The 17,423-nt window shown below is 52.5% G+C and overlaps 1 protein-coding gene across 8 annotated transcripts in view; it reads right to left on the bottom strand.

The window, feature by feature from the left end:
• CABIN1 (calcineurin binding protein 1) overlaps nucleotides 1–17,423 on the bottom strand; it is a 153,784-nt gene that overhangs the window by 74,063 nt on the left and 62,298 nt on the right. For all 8 annotated transcript variants that reach the window (XM_006938636.5, XM_006938634.5, XM_045042108.1 and 5 more), the window contains 3 exons: nucleotides 12,793–13,053; nucleotides 9,270–9,421; nucleotides 7,383–7,561 (listed from right to left, as the gene is read on the bottom strand). In XM_006938636.5, the coding sequence (XP_006938698.4) occupies nucleotides 7,383–7,561; nucleotides 9,270–9,421; nucleotides 12,793–13,053 (592 nt within the window). The remainder of the gene's footprint in view (nucleotides 1–7,382; nucleotides 7,562–9,269; nucleotides 9,422–12,792; nucleotides 13,054–17,423) is intronic.

The following is a 17,423-nucleotide window of genomic DNA, read 5'->3' as shown; positions in this document are numbered from 1 at the left end:
CAGCCGAATTCAGCACAGGCTCAAGCACCGCTGTGCACAGCCCAGAGACTAGCAGTGTGCCCTGATAAAGGGACGTGGGGAGCCTGTATGTGTGGAAGAGGTGGGGCAGTTCTGGCTTGGAGAGCACTCGGCTTCCATTGGCAGTGAACAGAGCTTCCTTCCAGCCCTGGCCATAGTCCCACCTTCTCCACGAAGCTGTCTATGGATAGCACATTCCTTATCTGGGACACTGTGGGCCAAGGGTCCAAATGAGCTGACGTACGGCTTTGTGTAACTGTGCACTGATGGCCAGGGGTGCTTCCTCCACATCCTAGAGGCCCATGTATAGGCTGGGCACTGTAGGACACCCCCAAGGTGCTGGCCTGTCCTGACGCTCAGAGAACCAGGTGGGTCTGCCGGTGCTCTGCAGGCAAAGGCTGCCAAGCCTGAAGGCAACGACGGCCCTCCCTTCTCTCACCTGCCTGCTGGAGCAGAGCCAGAGGGAGAGGGCAGGGCCAGGCAGAACTAGCTGGCTCCCTGCTTTGGCCACCTCCTGTAAGTTCTGCAGACTGGCCTGGGCTGGGGGTTTTCCTGGGCTCCTGGTCCTGAGGCAGGACAGGAGAGAGAAGGGAAGCTCTTCTGCACAAGAGACCCAGACTCAGGTGAAGAGCCAGACTTCCCACAGGGCTGGGCAGGATGGCCTTCCAGGGAAGCATGTACCTAAATGGGACTCCAGGGACTGCCCACAGGCCAGGTTCCTGATTTCCTTCAGGAGCTGCCTAGACATCAATAGGAAAGAAGACACGATAGTGGACAGGCTCTACAGGCTGCCTCTGCTCTGCTTCAGAATGTTCTTTTGAAAGTCTGCCCACACAAAACCTGCTCACACTAATTAATATTTGTGGCAAAATTATAAATATTTCACTCTCCTACTGTTAATCACTGGAATGCTTCACATCTATGCCTCTGGGCCACCCCAGCCCCTCCCTCCGAGTCTTTAGAGGGATGTTCATCTGCCAGCCACTGCTGATGACACCCTCCACTTCTGAGGTGTGACCTGCAGAGCCAACTGCAAAGGAACGACAGCTGCGGATGCAGAAGGAAAGGGACCTGGCTTGGTGACAGAAAGGCTGTCCGTTCCAAGGAGTGTGAGAGCAGACTGTATTGCAAGAATTTGGAGTTTTTTGTTCAGGTTTGACTCAGTTCAAATCCCTTGAACATTCGTAGGATTTCCAGGCCAACCCAAAAGAGCTCTTTGCTTACAAGACACAAGCTTCCTGGTACATTTTCTCTACCTGCTCCAGCAGTTAGAACTAGAAATAGCTCACAACCACTTATTCCACCAGTTCAGTTCAATGAAAGTTTGAGGGGAAAGATGTGGTTGTATCATCAAAATCTGCAGCAACTCTGACTAGCGAACCCTGAAAAGGTCACAAATGTTCTGCCAACTAGAAACAACAGGTTTCTAAGAACAGTAAACTTTGGGGGAATCAATATTTTGAGCAATCTCTCAGCTGGACAAACCCTGCCCCAGTGGGTCCCTGATGACCACCAGGAAAGAACACATCCACCGGAAGCCAGGCTAGCTGTAAGGGAGGGACACCCTCTGGCAGGCCAAGGAGCCTGGACAGATGCCCAAGAGAAGAGACACCGGAAACACGAGGGCCCTTGAAAAGGAGGCAGACATACTGAGGCAACAGGCAGGCACAAGAGTATCACCATGGTCGTGCTCAGACAGCGGCGTCACCACTCTGGGCCTCTGAGGCTCATGCTCAGAGCTGGGAGAAGACTTGTCTTCATGTGCAGCTCTCACTGTGTAACCCTCACCATGCATCACTCTGTCACAAAGAGCCCCTGTGCCCCTATCTCGGACCCAGCTGGTTTCCCAAGCTCTCTCCCTGTAAGGTCTCTCTTCTGTCCACCCCAGTGACCTCAGTCCAAACGCTGTAGGGCCCTCCAACCTCCATGTCTTTGCTCCCAATGTCCCTCACCTGAAACGGCCCTGCAGGCCTCTCTGGAGGACTACCTTCTCCAGGAAGTCCTCCCAACCCACCAGGCCCCACAGTTAGCTCATGGCACCTTCTCATGGCACCAACTGCTGCCCCAAGACACCACCTAGGGACACACAGATCCAACCAGGCAGCGGGAATCAGGGTGCCCGTGTTGGCTTTCCTCGTGGGCCTTCTTCCTGCCCAGCACATAGCAGGCACTCAACATATACCATGACCAGCTACAGCCTGGAGAGGTTTCTTAAAAGTTAAGAATGGAGAGGAGAACAAAGGTGACTGGCTTTGCCCTCTAACAGCCTCCCTCCCTGCCCCAACATCAGTCCCCACCTTGCAGGGCACACGCAGGACAACCTAAGTGCCACTAGGAACCTCTCCCACATTGAAAACATCTGTTCACAGCATATAGCTTGCCTACCGTGAGCTGACCTCTCCTTGACCCTGGGAAGGGAGGCTGGTGAGGACTGATGCCACATGCAGCCCCCTGCCCCAAGCCTGGACACCGTGGACTGCACACACAGGGCCCACCTCAGAGCATCTTGGCTACTGTACACAATGTACATTTTTACACATTTGTCCTTCTAAAGATAACTTGGTATCTTAGAGTCTGTTGCCTTTGTTACTTTTTTAAAGCCAGAAAGAACAAAACAATGGAAATACAGGACTGAGCCACCTGCCAGGCCAACGGGCAGTGGGAGGAGGCCACTGCTGCATCTGGCCAGAACTGAGAACATGGGCTGTGGGCAGAAGCCAAGCACATCAAACACACACTATCCAAATCACAGGACCAGCGATGTGGAGGAGCTCCTGGTCACAGGGGAAGCAGGGAGCCGGACTGAGGACTAAGCATGCGGTCTGCGCTGTCCCTTGAAGCGAGCCGTGACAGTGCAAGCAGAAAGACAAAGCCTGGAGAACAGAGTGTGGTCAGGGTTAGGGGCAGCACGGGCAATATTGGTGGAGGCAGTGTGGGTGAGCAGGCGAGGATGAGCACAGATGGCACACGACACAAACAGTGACAGTATGGTGGGTGAGGACGGATGGTCACATGGGAACTTGCACAGGGCACCCTGGGCTCCCACGTGGCCCATACCCTACAACCTGGGGCTCAGGGCAGGCTCTGTTCGTGCTGTAAGTGGGGCCAGATGGGCATCCCGCAACCATGAACACCAGCCTCCACAGCTCCCGCTCTTCTGACCCCCAGCTTGTGCTCTTTCCACCCTTCGTAGTAAACACTGACACACCCCTTGGGCCTTGGCTAAGCTTTGCCTCCTCAGGAAGGCCTCCTATCCACCAAAGCCAGGCCAGGTCTCTTTGGGGTGGTTTCAGTTGCACCCTGACACTCAGTTGATTCACAGCTTCACACCTGCCTTCCCCAGAACCTGCAACAGGCACCAGAATTGTCCCATGCACCCAGCACAATGCTAATGGGCACTAGATAGGCATGGCCATGGGCTGGCTGAAGAACCCCACAGAAGGCTCAGCCTCAGACTGACCACAGGGCAAGACCTCTGCTCTCTGAGGCCCTTTCTGGCTCCGAGATTCTTGGCTCCGAGATTCTCGGGTAACATGGAGCAGGGCAGGCAGACAGCAAGGGTCTTGGCAGTCCAAGAGAGCCACTATGTACACATCCCAAAGGCTGGGTGAGCTGGGCCAAGTTATGGACCAAGGTGTCCTGTAACAGCCCTGCTCCATAGGCCCTGCTACCGACAAACTTCCAACAAACAAAGCAGGGAAATGCACACAGATCCAGTCTCCATCAGGTCAGCGAGCACAGGACCTTCCCAGTGTTAGCCTCCTCTGGCCTGGGGTGGAAGGAACCTTAGACCCCCCCCCCCAATTCTCCCTCAGCTTCACCCCAGCTACCAGGCAGCCCTAGAAGAGTGTCCAATTGCCCTCAGCTTGGCTTCCTCCCAGGGAAACAGGACCAATCGCCAAGCAAGGCAGCTATAAGGGCGGGACCACAGGCACCTCTCCCAGGGCCCAGCCCAGAGCAAGCACACACTGATATGACACGGGGCACAGTTACTCACACACGTGTTCACACACTCCATGCTGGGGAAGGGTATAAAATTTGTTCAGAAATCTCATTATGCTACGTTTGAACATGAGTAAACAGCAATCATTGTGAGCCCCTTGAGGGTCACAATGTACTCCCTACGACTCCTTTACCTTATCAGGAAGCATCAACACTAAGGATTTCAGCACTGAGACAAATCCCAAAATGGACAGGAGAAATAAGGCAGGCTGGGAAGAGTGGTCAGGCAGGGCTGCTTCATTCTCTCTCTCTCTCAGCTTGGCTAGAGGACCCCTCTTCAGGTCAGCTATGGGCACACTCTCAGCCACCCCAAGAAGGGCTAGCTTTCATATCTGACAATGATGGAGTCTCAGAGCAACTCAAGGGCCAATCCCAGAGTACCTTTTAGCCAGAGCTGTGGATAGGCTGCTGGAAGCTTCTAACCCTAGTGCAGGATGGCACAAGGGTGCAGATGGGACCAGTCAAGAGAGCAAAGAAGGTTTCTTCTAAGAAGCCATTATCAAATGTTGAGTTACCTACATAAAATCTGGAGCTATTTTTCTAAATCTCTTCTAAAAATCTACAGCAAATAAGAATTGACTCTAGCTGATTTTTGATTTTGAAGCTCAGGTATACAAAAGTAGAAGGGCAGCTCAAAGGTAGGGTATCCTAACCATACCTTAGGGAAGTCCTGATGCCTGGCTCCCTGTCTAGCTGATAACAAGTTAGCCTCTGACAGGCTCCAGGATACAGGAGACTTGGGCCCAGAAACCCAAAGGCCCAGCCCTGCTCAGAGGCTGCTGCTTCCAAGGACACTGCCTGTCCCTCTTCCAAAGCCACACAACTGGCCTGAGAGAGACAGGGTGCAAACTGAGGATGACAGGTCCCAGACGCGGGCTCCTCCTGCTATGCAGTGCTACATGGTCCTTGTGCCAGCTCTGATGACCTGGGGATGCCTGCGTCTAGGATGTGGTTACACTGTGCAAGCACCTTCCTTTAATACTCATGAGAAAAACATTACTCCTGTTCACCAGGTGAAGAAACCGGCTCAGAGTCAAGTCCCTTACCCAAGGTGGCCACGCAAGGTAGTGGGGCTGGGACTGAAATGCAGATCTCCCTGACTCCAACTTCCCTGTCTTACCTCGAGCGGGTCCCTGAACTGCTTCTCTTCGTGTGCACCAGGGCTAGAAGCACCCATCAGCCTTCCTGTAGAAGGGCTCAGTTATGGCCTGGAGTGCGCACTAATGCCCTGTCCTCCCACAACAGGAGAGCCATGGCTGGTCTCAGGCTGAAGAGTTGTGTGGAAAGTGTGGGGCCACACGTTCTCCTCCCAGGGCTAGCAGGCCAGCCTGGCTGGGTCACAGGAGGCAGCAGAGGTGGGCAGTGCAGGCCTTGAGGCCACCAGCCTGACACCAGCAATCTGCTGCTTCTGCCAGAGCCAGGGCCTTTCCCTACGAGCTGGTGTAACAGCTGAATGGGCCACTTTAACATTCTAAGATAGGGCCCAAATATTTTCCTGTTGCAGACACTGCTTTCTTTCTGAGGTGAGGAGGGCAAGAGTTCTGAAAGCACCATGCAGCCGGGCCCGTGCAGAGCACAGCATGGCCAGTGCAGGGCTTCCTAGCACATTGGGCTGGGACTGGGCAAAGGTGGGCCATGGTTCCACATTGTTGACAGAAATCACTTAAAAAAAAATTTTTTTTTCAATCATTAAAAAAATGCACAACCACTGAAACTATATTTGAGCCTATCTGAATGGCTCCCTCTGCAAACTCCCAGAGCAAATAACCATTATGTTGGCATTCAAGCCATGTCACCCCAGTGCCCGTCCCCAGCACTCTGCTTCCCTGCAGCTCCATGTGCACATGTGCGCACCAACATGGGACAGCTGGGCAGCGGTGCCAGGCAGCATCATGGTCCCTTTCTGCCTCCTTTCCTCTTTGCTTCTGGGGTGTGCCCACACCAGGGGAGCTACCTGCAGCTCTGTGCACTCATAGGGCCAAGCACAGTTCTTGCTAGCCAAGCTCAGCTCGAACCTGCAATGCTGGGAGAGGTGCCGGCCACAGGCCTGTGGACAGCAATGAGAGGCGTTCCTCTCTCACAAAAGCTGGCATGATGCTAAATCTTCACAGGAGTACCTGGCAGAAACTAATTTGCAGAGCAAGGATTGATATCCAGTGTGTTTTCTCAATATTTTCAAGAGTAAAAGGTTGGGAACAGGGTAGTTTTCCTGTTGAACCCGAGTTAAGTAAGACGGGGAGGGACCTGGCTTCAGGACATGTGCAGGACTGAATCCGCCCTCTGGGGCACAGGGAGGTGATGGAGCCACGCAGCAGCAGGCATTCAGATGCGCTCAGATTAGCAACCTCTCTCTCCACACCCTCCCCGTACCCTTCTCAAAGGCCAAGCAGAATCCAGGAGGGGGCACTGCCAGTCTCCTCTCCTCTCCTATCTCCAAATCCTGGCCTAGAGGGGACAGTGGGGCGCTGCCCATCTTCCTTCAGCACTTCTCTAAACCTGCTCTCACGCTCTTCTCACCCACAACATCTTACACTCCAGCAACCCATGCGATGGGCAAGGAGGTGTCCCATGCCCGGGGGAAGGTAGGGCAAGGCCCGCTTCCCCACAGCCTGATGCGATCAGCCGCGTGTGAGCGAGGGCCTGCTTGTCTGTTGGCATTGTCATTGCTTCCCCAGGGCTCCACCTTAACGCCCTCTCAATCCACCAATTTGGTTCATTCCAGCAAATACTTTATCACAGCTTATCACTGTAAAGGTGAGGAGAACATGAAAAAATCAAGCTACGAGGTCAGCATGCGAGCCTCCTAATGTTAGTAAGAAATGTGGTTCAAGGGTCGCCACCTGCCATATCCCGTGTGGGATGGCCTCGTACGCGGTCCCAGCGGACTCCACCACCCCGTCTGCACTCCCAGGGGTGACAGATTCAGCACCAGTCACAGTCCTCCCACGGCTATCAGAGGATGTGCTGTAATAAGGCAGGCACAATGCCAGCACCACTGGACTGATTGCACGGAGGCCACTCCAAGCAGCCTGCAGACCCCCACAGCTAGTCCACGGTCTTTCCTGCCACATCCCCATTCCTGAGGTGGGAAGATGCAGGCTCATAGCTGTGAGATACCTTAGCCTTCCCTGCCCCTTCCCAGCCCCCAGGTGGGCCAGCTGGCAGGTGGCGACCCTGAGCATGTTTTGGAAGCACAGAATCACCGTGAGGCCATGAGGTTAATGAACAGCCGCAACATTGCCCGTGTCACCCCAGACCCAGCACCCCCCCTCACCAAAACAAAGCGAATCATCACCCAAAGCACCCTCCCCCTTGATTGGCGTGCCGCCCTGGGCTGGCAGTAGGGAGAACAGGGACTGTACCGTCCGGCGTCGCCTGCTGGTGGGGTTTTTTACATTTGACGTAATCGTGGTCAATCGGAGTAGCTGTGTAAGGTGGGGATGTCAGACCTGGGCCAGAGGAGGAGGGGAGGGAGGCTCCGGGGCCCGGCAGTGTCCCAGCTGAAGAGTGGGAGTCCTCATCCACCAGGCAGGCCTTCTCTCTGTGGGAAGATGGTTGGGGTGCAGGTCAGAATCTCCACATCCCACTGGAATGGGACGTGTGCTGGTCTGAGACAATCCTTCCTGACTGCTGAACCCCACACCATCTTCACGGGCCTCCTCTGCCCTTCCTAGGGCCCACTGCTCCCACACACCTCAGGTGACCTGCTCCTCTGGCTGGTGTCTCTTCAGCTGCTGAAGAAACTGCCCCCATGGCATCCCCTTGGGCTCCAGCCCCAAAAGGCCACCGCCCAGCCATCTCAGGCCCCAAGGAGACTACAGGGGAGCTGACAAGCCCTTCCTCGGAAGCACCCACCCCACACCCTTCCACACCAAGTCAGCACCCTCCCATGTGATGCCTGAGGCTTGGTAGATTTAATTCTCGGTAAGATGCAGACAGAGAAAACATCTGGATTTACTGCAAGCTCTCATGTGTACAAGGATATCTACTGTTGAACAAAAAAGTCAGAAACACCTGAAATGTTCCATCGAAATAGTATAGAAAACATGATACACCCATGCTATGGAATAACATGTAGCAGAGAGTATGGGTAGCCACGAGAAAGAATGGAGTGAATGGGATACCATCTCTATGGTTTTGGTCCCAGTCCCTTCCTCAGGGGAATGTAAACTCGAGAATAACACCTTCAGTAGTTTGTTTTTATAAAATAAAAGAAACCCTACAATTGTACATGTAAATGTAAGTGTACATAAATGCACAGCTAATTGTTTGAGAAAATACATGAATAATGGTTAATTCTGGGGAGGCAAGGGGATTTGTCAAATTTTAGCCTATATGTTCATATATTGCCAGAATTTTCCATAACTAGAATATATCCATGTATTATTTGGATAATTAAAAATTTTTTTTAAAAGAGTTATGATCAATAAAAGAAAACATCATTGTACCTTGGGGGCCCTTTGTGACTAAAAAATGCACATCTATAATTTCTAGGGCACACTGTATCCACCTGGGTGACCTGTCACATGCATGCCCATCTCTCCTATAAGACAATGGGCCTCAAGGTCAGAGCCTGGGCACAGGTCTCTCTGGCACTTGGCTGAGCCCTGCACAGTGCCCAGCCAGGCAGGGAGGGGCACAGAGATGAGGCAAGCTGAGCTGAAGCTCCGAGATGTGGACACCAGGGTAAAAGAAGTCTGGGCCACAATCAAGGGAAGGCCCAAGGGTCCTCTCCACCCAGTGAGGGGACCATACCAGGGCCCTAGCATCCTCATGCTCTCTGGAACTACAGGAAGAGTCCATGCCTCTGATGCCCTTTCCTGTTTCTTGGGAGAACAGGCAGCAGACAGGTCCTCACAAGGCCCCCACTCTTGGTATAGGCCCTGGAAAAGGACCCAGGAGTAAGAGTCTGCAACATGAAAACTGCTTTCCTACAGTGTTCTGCATAGGACAGAGCTGTGCCCCAGTGGCGATGGGGAGGAGCTGGCTTCTCCTTAGGGCCTGCCCCTGAGGATGGGGTGGCCCCGGGCATGGCCCCAGCGTGAGGTGACATGGGATTGCACACTCAGCCTCTCCTTCTCAGATTCAACAGAAATACCTTAGTCCAGCAACCAGGAGTCTCCAGATGAGTTCCAGAGACTCAGTGAGCTCCGGTTTACTCAGCAGTAACCCCCCCAATGCCACCTTGCTGTAAATGAGCCATCAGGGTACACATGGGATAAGCTGCTAGGTGAAGAGGTGCTACTCACTTCTCTGAAGCTTTGGGCGTGTTCTTCTCCTCGCCCCTGGCAAAGGGTCCTTCTGCAGCCTCCTTCATGAAGTTGACCAGGACCTCTGCACTGACCCCAGAGTCGGGCTTCCCCAGGAGCTTCAAGATGGAAGCGTGGAGCCGGAAGTACACCTAGGAGAATCATACTTGGGTGTGAGCAGCCTTCCTAGTTGCTTAGGTCCGTTCCACAGGCCAATCAGCCACACTGGAAAAGGGCCACTGACCAAGGAGACAGGCCACCACACACTGCCTTTTTTCATTCGCTTTTAAACCAGCCAACCCATAACTCATTCAAAGCAAGCTCTGACAGTTAAAATGGACACAAACTCTCAGTATTCTAGCTTAAATGTTTAGCCAGTGATGCAAGCAAGTGGTGGTAAGATAATAACAACCCTCACCTATGCTCAGTGGGCATCTCCTCCCACCACAGCCCCTGCCACCCACTGTGTGCCCCTCTCCTGGCGCCCATACAAAGTGAGCCTCCACACCTGTCTCCCACCACACTCCGGACTCCTGAGTGAGAACAGTTGATTTCTGAGGCGCAGAACAGTTGATTTCTGTCTGTGTGCCTGCACCTGGGCAAGCTGGGTGCTGTAGGCCTAGAGAAGCTTGCCCAGGAGGTACAGGGTGAGGGGAAGAAGGCACGCCCCATCATTCAGGGCCCTGTGCTTTTCTTCACTTCCTTAAGTTCTCACCACAATCCTCCACTTACAAATGTCTGAGGTAAGATGCCCAAATCCCCACAACCAGGAAAGGCCAGGGCCACGTTAAACTCTGGTCCGCCCTGCCCTCTACTGCTCCCAAGTAAATGCCACATCAGACACAGACACCTCTACAGGTCACTTGGCCTGACTTTCGCATCCACCTGTGGGTGCAGTGTGAGCTCCCGCCTGTGGCACAGACTCCCACAGGTGGCACAAGGAGTGTTACGAAGGCTGGGAAACCCTGTGGCTGCAGGCCCTGATTAACCAGCCTCTCTCACGCAGAGGTGGTTCTCAAGAGAGGCTGCCAAGGACCATGCAGGTGAGATTGCCAGGGGGTATGGCCCAGGCAGCATTCTCAAGAGGGCATCCTGGACAGAGGGGCCCACACCCAGAGCCCCTCCACCGCTAGCCCGCCTGTGGCCCCAAGTAATTAACCCGAGCAACTCCATTTTTAGGCACAGAAAACCTCTGGGCACACACACATGCCCAGGTGGCCCTGCCAGAAGAGCACAAAGTATTCAATTGGCAAAGTTTAACCAAGTGGCAGGTTCAGTATTTTGAATCCGGGTTCAACAGCAGAGGTGAGTTTTCACCAGGGCAGGGTTAAAGTCTTAAGAGAAATGTCACTTTTAAAGTAAGATATCCACAGGTTGCAGCTGAATGCCTGTTCTCCTGAGATCCGGCATGGTGTTCTGGGCCTCAGTTCCTTACCTGTTAAGTCCCTGGACCCCACGGGCACACCATCCTGCCTGCTCATTGGTTCTATCAGGCAGCAGCAGAAGCCAAAAGTCAAAGAAACACCGTGGAAGAGAAACACAGTTGTCGTTTTCCTGAGGGCTGGACTACCTCCCGCACATGGGTTGGGTGCTGCACGAGGGCCCTGGGTGCAGGGGATCTGGCCCCAACCGCCCTTCTCTTCTGCTGCTGAATAACTTAGGGCAAGTCACACTAGTCTTCTAGGTCTCAGCCTTCTCTGCCCGAGTGGAAAGCATGAAAGAGCTGTAGTGGGAAGGACGTGGGGCTTGGGGCTGGGAATGACGGCAACCAGGAAGCTGCTGAAGACGTGCTCAGTATGAAAGTGAACTACACTTTATCATGAACCCTATGAAGATGGTCCCTGAAAAGCTGCTGTCAACCACTCAGCAGGCATCATTTTTCAAAGGCAAATTTTTAAAAATGAGACTTTTCTGCTTGTTCACACAAGCAAATATTGGAAAGAGAATACTAACATGGTTGAGGGAAAACAGACATGCTAATTGATCAGTATAACCTTTCAGGGCCACAGGACACTGTGGATGCAACACTAAATGACCCTTGAAAATCCCCCGTAAGTGCTCCCTGATATGCATGCAAGAGCAGGCCCTGCCTGTACCCTGTTGAGGAATGAGTGGAAGAGAAGTGCACCCTGCACTGGGCTCCACACTGACAGTACGGGGCCTGCTTGGGATTCTCTCTCTCCCCCTCTCTCGCTCTGCCCTTCCCCTATGCACTCTCACTCTCCTGCTCTCTCTCTCTCTCTCAAAATAAATAAATAAACTTTAAAAAAAATGCCAGTTGCAAAACGGTATGAAAATGTTACTACGTATCTATATGTCAATAGGGGAAAAATCTAGAAAGATAAATACATGCCCAGACTGTTAATAGGGATTATTGGGTTAAGAGGATAGGATCACTGGGGACTTTAGCTTTTTATTTTAAACACTCCTGAATGTTTGACAGGCACCTGGGTGGCTCAGTTGGTTGAGTGTCCAACTTCGGCTAAGGTCATAATCTCATGATCATGGTTCATGAGCTTGAGCCCTATGTTGGGCTTTGTGTTGATGGCGTGGAACCTGCTTTGGATTTTCTGTCTCTCTCTCTCTCTCTCTCTTCCCCTCCCCAGCTCTCTCTCTCTCTAAAAAAATAAATATTAAAAAAATTTTTTTTTAATTTAAACACTTCCGAACGTTTGATTCTTATATATATTTTAACCATGAATGTGTGTTAATTTTATAATCAGAAAAAAAGTATATAAAGGCAGACAAGGCATAATAAACAAGCAGATTCTACCCCAAACTCCAAGAAGCTTGCTGGGCACATGGGACTGGCAGGCACTAGGCACGCAGCCTCAGAAAGGGCAAAGCTAAAGTGCTCTGGAAGCAGCAAGTCCTGGGCCAGGCCAAGTATATCTGGATCCTCACCCGTGTGCTTAGTTTCCTCCCTACAAAATGTGCTGGCTGCAGCCTCCCAGCCTGCCTCACAGGACTGCCCTGAGCATCGGGGAGAGTGTGGAGTTGTGTGTTCCAGATATCGTAAAAGCAAATCTGAGCTGTAAACAACTGCTCTTCTCTTGAGGAGCAGCGCAAGACCCAAGTCTGGGGTCAAGAAAACAGGCTACTCCCTTGGCCCTGTCCTGCCAAGCTGGGTGCTCTGGGCATACCCTATGGCCTCGCCAGGGACAAGGGCACCTAGCCTTCTCCTGCCACCCTGCAGTGTGGATGCCCTGGGCACTGGGAGATGCTGTGCTGCACTGATGTCATCACTGAGTCAGGTTCTTGGAACCTACATGTGCTAAGGAAGAAAGATGATTTTCTTCTGGGAGATACAAATAAGATACTCCTCTCCCAGAAAGGATAGTAAGCACTCCTTAAAAGAGAGAGGAAAGGCCGCTTTAATTTAATTGCACACAAAGCTGCTGAACACAGAGAAGTTTCCAGCGGGTTGCATGGGAGTCACTGGGACCTCATGCCCCATCCCCAGGGAGACAGAGACTGGCCCACCCCTGCCCTGCTTCCCTGCCCTCGGCCAGCACAGTGTCACCTCCAGGGCCTCCATGGCCAACTCAGGTGGGTTGTGGTAGTGGATCTTCTTGGGGTAGCGGGCAGCCTCTTCGTGCAAGTAGTGGCCAGCCTGTCTGTAGTGCAGCAGGTAAACAGCGGGAGGCTGCTGCTGCTTCTCAGCGACCTTGCCCAGCATGTAGTGGATGAGCCACTCTTCCTCATCACCGTCGCCCTCACAGCGGGCCGCCGACGTGAAACAGTGCCTGGCTGTCTCCAGCATGCTGTCGCGCCGGCCCTCCATCTGGAATGAGACCACGAGACGAGGCTGGGCTTAGCCCACGGTCTGAACCTGCACAAGATCATGCCTTATCCCATAGGGAAGCCCTGCTGCCTTCCTTGTGAAATTTATCATCCTGTCAACGACCCTGAGACACAGAAGTGTTATCACCATTTCATAGCTGAGGACAGTGTGGAGAGGCCTAAGGACGCCCCCCGCCCCCCACACCAAAGTACACATCAAGTAAGGCACAGAGCTGGACTGAAACCAGGTCACCTCATGTCAACTCCAGTGTCCTTTCTTTTATTTCCCCCGAGCCCACCCTGAAGGACACAGTTTAGGAGATTATGAAGTACCTACTGACCCCCTTCTCAAGGTCCCAACTATAACCCTCACTGTGGTTGCAGTGAGGGCCTGTGCCTGGGAAGGGGAGACAGCATCAGGCTGGGGCTGCCAGGAAAGCCAGGCCAACAGCGGCCGAGAACACCGAGAGCCAGTGCCAATGTTCTGAGATGAGCCCCCTCACCTACACGCGGTGAGCACTTTTCTCACCTGCTCACTAGGGTGGGCAAGCAGAGCTAGACACGATGTACACCCCCAACACCTAGCAACACAGCACTGAAGAGGATGTGCACCCCTGGGGTACCATGGGACTTCCCACCCTGTCCTCTGCACCCTTCCGGAAGGACCTTACAAAAGGGTAGATTCCTAAGCCCCACCCAAGACCCACTGCCTTGGAGCTGTGCCTCCAGCCACCCTCTCACACACCAAAAGGTGGAAACAGCTAGGACAGAAGATCAACCTCTAAGATGCTTTCCAATTTTTTCTAGTCCCTGTATTAGGGTTATGGGCCAGCACCTAGGTGTCACTGACGTGAGATGTCAGCCATCAAGTATGTGCATCCCTTCATCCCAGAACTCCTGGGCTAGGAGCTGGAAGAAACCCTGACTGTGTGGGGCCACAGGGGCAGCTGTTCCCAGCACCGCAGCTCTCTGGGCCCTCATCTCCATGGCTCTCGCTCAGAGGCAGGGAGGTTGCGACCTCTTCTAGTCTCATCTCGGGGACCAGAGGAAGGGAGAGGCTGCAGGCACCAGGCTCTGCCTGCAGCCTGTGAGAGCAGTACCCATGTCCCACTGCAGCAATAGCCCTGGGGCCAACACAAAGCAGCCTGGTGCTACCCCAGTGCTCTGCAAAACACTTCCTGGGAAAGAAAATTACCACCTAGGGATGCCTGGGTGCCTCAGTTGGTTAAGTGTTCAACTCTTGGTTTTGGCTCAGGTCACAATCTCACAGTTCATGAGTTTGAGCCCCATATAAGGCTTTGTGTTGACAGCGTGGAGCCTGCTTGGGACTCTTTTCTCCTCCTCTCTCTCTCTCTCTCTGCCCTTCCCCAGCTTGCTCTCTCTCAAAATAAATAAATAAGCTTAAAAAAAAAAAAAAGAAAAGAAAAGAAAGAAAATTACCACCTAAGAATCATGAGACCATCAACGGGGGAGCACCTGGGTGGCTCAGTCAGTTGAGCATCTGACTCTTGATTTCGGCTCAGGCCATGATCCCAGGTCATGAGATCAAGCCCCGCATAGGGCTCCACACTGAGCATGGAGTCTGCTTAAGATTTTCTTTCTCTCTCTCTCTCTCAATCTCTCTCTCTCTCTCTCTCTCTGCCCCTCTCCCATGCTAGCACCCTTTCTCTCTAAAAATAAATAAATAAAATGAAAAAGAAAAGAGACCATCAATGAGTGAGATATGATAGAAAGAACCACAGTGTAGGACCAGAACACAGCACAAGCCAAGTGGCTCCATCATACCCCTCCAAAATTAGATTCTGTAGCAGATCTAAGTATAAGGCAAACACTTCAGTGGAGTCTTGTTATGACTGCTCTGTAACTACGTGGCCTTAACCAAGTCACTAGCCTTCTGCCCACCCAGCTCTGCCACTGAAGGTCACCTACTGAGACAGGAAGGGCAACTGTGAAGAGCCCCATCTAAACTGACACCTAGCACCACATAGATCCCCACCAAGAGGCCAACACCCTCCCTGCCCCATATAAAGCACATGCTACCAGAGTTCCTGTCTTTTGTAGCTGTGCCAGTCAGAACACTTCAGACAGAACAGGAGGGATGGCCACTGAGGATCCAGCATGTTCCAGAGCTCCGCCAGACACCCTCACACCTCCTCTCCATCCAAGAGCGAGACGTGCACCCTCTGCTGTGGCACCTCATTCACCCCATGGCCGGGGTCCCTGGCCCAGGGCCAGCCCATAAGAGGGACTAAGGAGATATCAGTTCATACAATACTGCCATACACGAGGAATGGTCAGCCCAATTACAACCAAAACCACAGCAGAAACATCAAGTTCCTCCCTCAGGACACACAGAAGGTTCTGGTTCCAAAGCCACTGCCCTTGCCTGAGAATGGACAATAAGGGAAAGCATTGGTTTTCCTAAAACAGACACCTTTGGCAAGTTTGCAGGCAGAAGCTGAAGAACACAGCAGCTTATATAGCTATTAACACGTGCCCTACAGCTCATCTGTGCCCAAACACAGCTCTAGCAACCAAGGAAGGGGCTGTGTCCCCATGACATACTTCATAGTAGGAAACTGCCTTGCCAGCGATGGAAAAAAAACAGGAGGCATAGGGCAGCGCTGCGAGGCAGTGTTCACCCTGGACAACAATGCAAAACCTCCTTCCTTCCCTGTCTGCTGAGACACCTGCATGCCTAGTGGATTTCCATCTCTCCTGCCACCACCTTACATTCTGGGAAGATGGCCTGGCAGCCCAGTTTCAGGCCCTGCGATACCTGGGCCAATGGCTTCGACTGGATCCAAATGGAGTTCAACCACAGAGGCTGTGAGCTATGCAGGAGAAAGAACAAGCAAAGGGAAGAGGTGTGCAGGGAGTCAACCTGTGTCTCCTGTCTGTTGCCCACTCTCTGCCCTTCCTGCCCCTTCCTAGGGGAGCCACAAGTTCCCTCCTCTAGGGGAGTTCTACAAATGAAACCCTCAAGTGCCAATGGCAGAAAAGGAATTCTGACTTCTCCTCATATTTACTTCCTGGAAAACCTCTATTCTGCTAAATCCCACTGGGCATCACTGATGGAGGATTAGAGACAGAATCCCAAGGTCCGTGCTCCACCCACCCCAGTGAGTCCCAGTAGAGGATAATAGTCAGTGCTCCTCGTACTGCCAGGATCCATTTCCCAGTCTGCTCAGCCCTGCGGCCACTGCAGTAATAACAGAAGGGAGGGAGGGGCCCTTGCGCAGGGCAGTCACCAAGAAATAGGGCTGCATGGCACGGGAAGAGCTCAACATGGTGCTGAGTGAAAAGGAAGCTCGATGCCATACACAGCATGACAGCATTTAGGCTAGAGGAAAGAACAGATAAATCATGGCATTCTTTCTAGGAGTACATGTATACATAAATAACCGTATTTTTTTTTTTTTTTAAGTCTGGAAAGATAAACTGTAGGTTGCTCTGAAGCAGGAGTGAAATGAGGGGGTGGGACAAAAAGGTTTTAGCTTTGTCTTTACTGTTGCCAATTGTTTTAAAGAAGGTGTTTCTTCGTATAATTGAAGAGGGGTTTCTATAAGTGTTAAACAAGGGTCATGCTGCTCTTCTCTCCCCTGTTTTCTTCCAGGGTTTGGCCCAGTCACAGAACCCGACACCTGTCTCTGGTCAGCTGGTTAGCAGGGTCCCTCATGGCCACACTGCCCTTCCCTCCACCTGTGTCCTCTGCCACTGGTGCCAGGCCTATCCCCTGGATGCTGCATGTAAACCACCCAGGGACCCTGTTAAAGTGCAGCTTTTGACTATGAGTCCCTGATGCAGCCTTTTAACAGCTCCCCACCCCCTCCAACCCCCCCGAAAGAGGTTCTGATGCCCAGTCAGGTGTGGAAGCTACTGTCCTTGCTGACCTACTTGAGCAGAGAAAGAGAGGGAAAAACCTTAGGGCCAAGGTGCCCAGAGTCTGGAACCCTGAGACTGTCCTGGGCTCAGGGGGCAGTGACACCCAGAGCTCATGGGAAGAAGGTGAGGTCACTGGCATTCCTAAACAGTAGCCCCAGATGGTGCTTCCAGCTTACCCTCGTCAAGTGTGGGTGCTGTGCAGAGACTGGGAAATGTGTGGAAACAGAAGGGTAGCCTTTTTAAGGCTTTCCCACAGTGTATCGCACAGCACACCGATGTCCAGCAGGACTTTGTGTGAGAAATCCGAGGCCCCCATGGCTGTCGACACAGGGTGACAACAGTCATCACAGCAGGGGAACATTCAGATGAGCCTGTGCTCTTATAGCACATCCACCCAGCATTTTCACTAAGGTCCATCCCTGCCAGCTCACTTCATTAGTTTTGTAGTCTGTCTCTTGCTGATTTTCACATCAAGTCTGATGGTAT

This window comes from Felis catus, chromosome D3, assembly GCF_018350175.1.
Source record: "Felis catus isolate Fca126 chromosome D3, F.catus_Fca126_mat1.0, whole genome shotgun sequence".
NCBI lineage: Eukaryota > Metazoa > Chordata > Mammalia > Carnivora > Felidae > Felis > Felis catus.
The sequence above is the reverse complement of the archived record's forward strand: the minus strand, read 5'-3'. Positions and strand labels throughout refer to the sequence as shown.